This window comes from Belonocnema kinseyi, chromosome 5, assembly GCF_010883055.1.
Source record: "Belonocnema kinseyi isolate 2016_QV_RU_SX_M_011 chromosome 5, B_treatae_v1, whole genome shotgun sequence".
Lineage (NCBI taxonomy): Eukaryota > Metazoa > Arthropoda > Insecta > Hymenoptera > Cynipidae > Belonocnema > Belonocnema kinseyi.
In genome coordinates this window covers 31,506,549-31,509,216 of record NC_046661.1, presented here as the reverse complement: position 1 = coordinate 31,509,216, position 2,668 = coordinate 31,506,549, and the positions used below count along the sequence as shown (strand labels likewise).

The 2,668-nt window shown below is 41.2% G+C and overlaps 1 protein-coding gene across 1 annotated transcript; it reads right to left on the bottom strand.

Moving 5' to 3' along the window:
* Positions 1–758: 758 nt before the first annotated feature.
* On the bottom strand, positions 759–2,186 carry LOC117173592. The gene is made up of 2 exons (XM_033362232.1): positions 1,914–2,186; positions 759–1,562 (listed from the first exon to the last, which is right to left on the bottom strand). The coding sequence occupies exons 1-2, from the start codon at positions 2,184–2,186 to the stop codon at positions 759–761; spliced, it is 1,077 nt and encodes a 358-aa protein (XP_033218123.1).
* Positions 2,187–2,668: the final 482 nt, after the last annotated feature.

Genomic DNA, 2,668 nt, shown 5'->3' with positions numbered 1-2,668 from the left:
ATATACTATTTATTTATTGCGATTCATGCTTTCTGGGCTTAGAGTACTCAATACATCATATTTTATAACTTTTCTTCATTCTAAATTTAAATATTCATAGTTCTCTTATTCTAACATTCTATTCCATTGACTTCTTCTTTACACTTTTTAATTGTCTCACATTCACGTTATTCCACTTCTTCGTTCATCTCCTCTCTCCCTATTGTTCCTCCTGATGTAATCTTTCTGACCTCCTTTTCGAATGTCCTCGTGAGGTCACACATTTCCCTTGAAAAATTTCCTTTGAATGCCTCCTTCAGCTTTTCTTCTCCATTATCTCCTTCCAACCACATTTTTCTCCATTCCCTCACGTTGTCTTCCAAGAATTCTTCTAGTTTTTCACAGGATATTATGTGCTCCAGAGTTTCATCTTTCTCTTCGCAAAGCCTACATTTAACGTTTTTGTATCCTTTATTTCCTGTTTTCCCGACGTTGCCACATCGTATCCTAGCCCATTGCTCTCTGTCTTTTTTGGATACTTCCTTCTTCTCCCAGTATTTCTCTGCTCCAGGCTCTTGTTTCCAGTGGTGGTATCCTTTACAGTATCTAGATTCCGTAGCCTTATTCCAGTCTTCCAACATAATTTGCTCCTTTCGTCGTAACACGCCCTTTAGAAGTTGATCATGAAGCTCTCCATCATTTTCTTCTTTTAGCTTTCTCAGCCATTGTCCAATCTCCAACTCCATCTCTTCAAGTGCCTCCTTCATCCCTTTTCCCCACTATGAGGGATTGTTATTTTCTAATCCCCTTATTTCTTCTAGCAGACATGCCTTCGGCCACCTTTCTTCTCCAATATCCATTATCTCCAGCAAATAGCTTCCTGCCCTCCTTCTTGCTTCTACTTCCACTTTGGTCTTCCCCGATTCCAACCTGCATATATAAGCAGGTGTCTGTCTATCCAATCCCATTATCATCTTCATATACCTTCCTTGAAGTTTCTCCCACTCGTTCGTGTTATGCCAGCCCCACACTTCCACGCTGTACATGAATCCCGATTTAACTAAAGTGTCTAACAGGTATGCTCTTCTCCTTAATCCCTTTATTCTGCTACTCATCATCACTCCCCACCCAGCGTTTGAAGCTTTTTGAGCTTTTCCTGCCACATTTCTCATTTGCCTGCTGTACGTGCCTGTCGTAGAGAACCAGAAACCCAGGTACTTGTAAATTCCGACAATTTCGAGTTCTTTCCCATTAAAGTTCCTCGATTCTTCTTTTTTGAGCTTCCCTCCTTTTCTGAAGACCATTATTTTTGTTTTTGTGACGTTTACTTCCATTTTGTTCTTCTTAACGTATTTTTCCAACGTTTTTAGCATTTGTCTCAGACCTTCCGCCTCCTCTGCCAGAAGTACCATATCATCGGCGAATTTCATTACGAAGATTTTCGTTTTCCCAATCACCGTTCCTTCTTCCTTTCTCTTGGTCAGAGTCACGTCCAGGTCCTCCAGAAAGATGTTGAAGAGTATTGGACTCAGTGAGCATCCTTGTCTTACTCCAGTTTCTGTCTTGAAGCTCTCTGAGATTCCCTGTTCAGCAATGACCGCGTTTTGAGTATCCCATTAATCTTCCTTTCTCTCTCTTCAATCGATTTCCTATCAGTGAGTTCAAGACAAATACATGGTCACGTGTTCCCCTTTTCTTCCTAAATCCTGCTTGGCTTTCTCCGATTTTTCCCTCCTTTTCTATCCACGTCCTCAATCTTTCGGGTAATATTGTAGCTAACAGCTTATACTCTACATCTAGGAATGCAACTCCCCTGTAGTTCACTGTTTTTTTTCGTCCCCTGCTTTATAGATTGGGTAGATCCATGCGATGTTCCAGTTGGTCCCCAGTTTCCCTTTCTTCCACAGTCCATTAAGGATATTTGCTAAGTCTACCATTGCTTCTGCTGGTAAATTCTTGTAGAATTCGGCGGCTATTCCGTCCTCCCCTGCCGCCTTTTTGGTCTTCATCTTATTCAGCGCCTGTCTCACTTCTTCTGCTCCAAAGTCCCGGTTCAAGAAATCGTCCTCCGCTATCTCCTCTACTTCCCAATTTCCTTGCTCTCTTCCCCTTTGCTTATGATTTTCTTCTTTTGTCTCCGTCGAATCCTCTTCTGCATTCAGTAATTTTTTGAAGTGGTTTATCCAGCTTTCTTTGTTTATTCTCATTCCTCTCCTTTTCCTTCTAGGCCGGTAGACTCCTATTGCTCTCCAGAAATCACTTATCGTTTTGCTTTCCTCTCCCCTTTTCCAGTATTTTTCCCTCCATTCCTTTGCACTTTTTTTTAGATAGCTTCCGGGTGCCCTTTTAGCTGTAGCGTATACTCATCTTTTATTTTCCTTCTCTTCTTCCTTTGCGCGTCTGTATTTTTTTAACTTCCTCCTTGCCTCCTTTTTCATTCTTGCGTATTCCTTGTCGTGATGTTTTCTCCCTGCTGGTTTTATATTTGATTTTGTCATTCCTATTTTCTTTGCTGTCCTTTTAATAATTCTCCCCATCTCTTCCATTTTTTTCACAGGGTCTTCCTCTTGATTATTTTCCTTCCATTCTTTCCAGTTCTCCTGTACCTTACTCTGGAATTCTTCTCTTTTTTCTTGTTTCCAAAGTAACTTCCAGTCCTCTTCTCCTTCCTGGGCCTGGTCTTCCCATC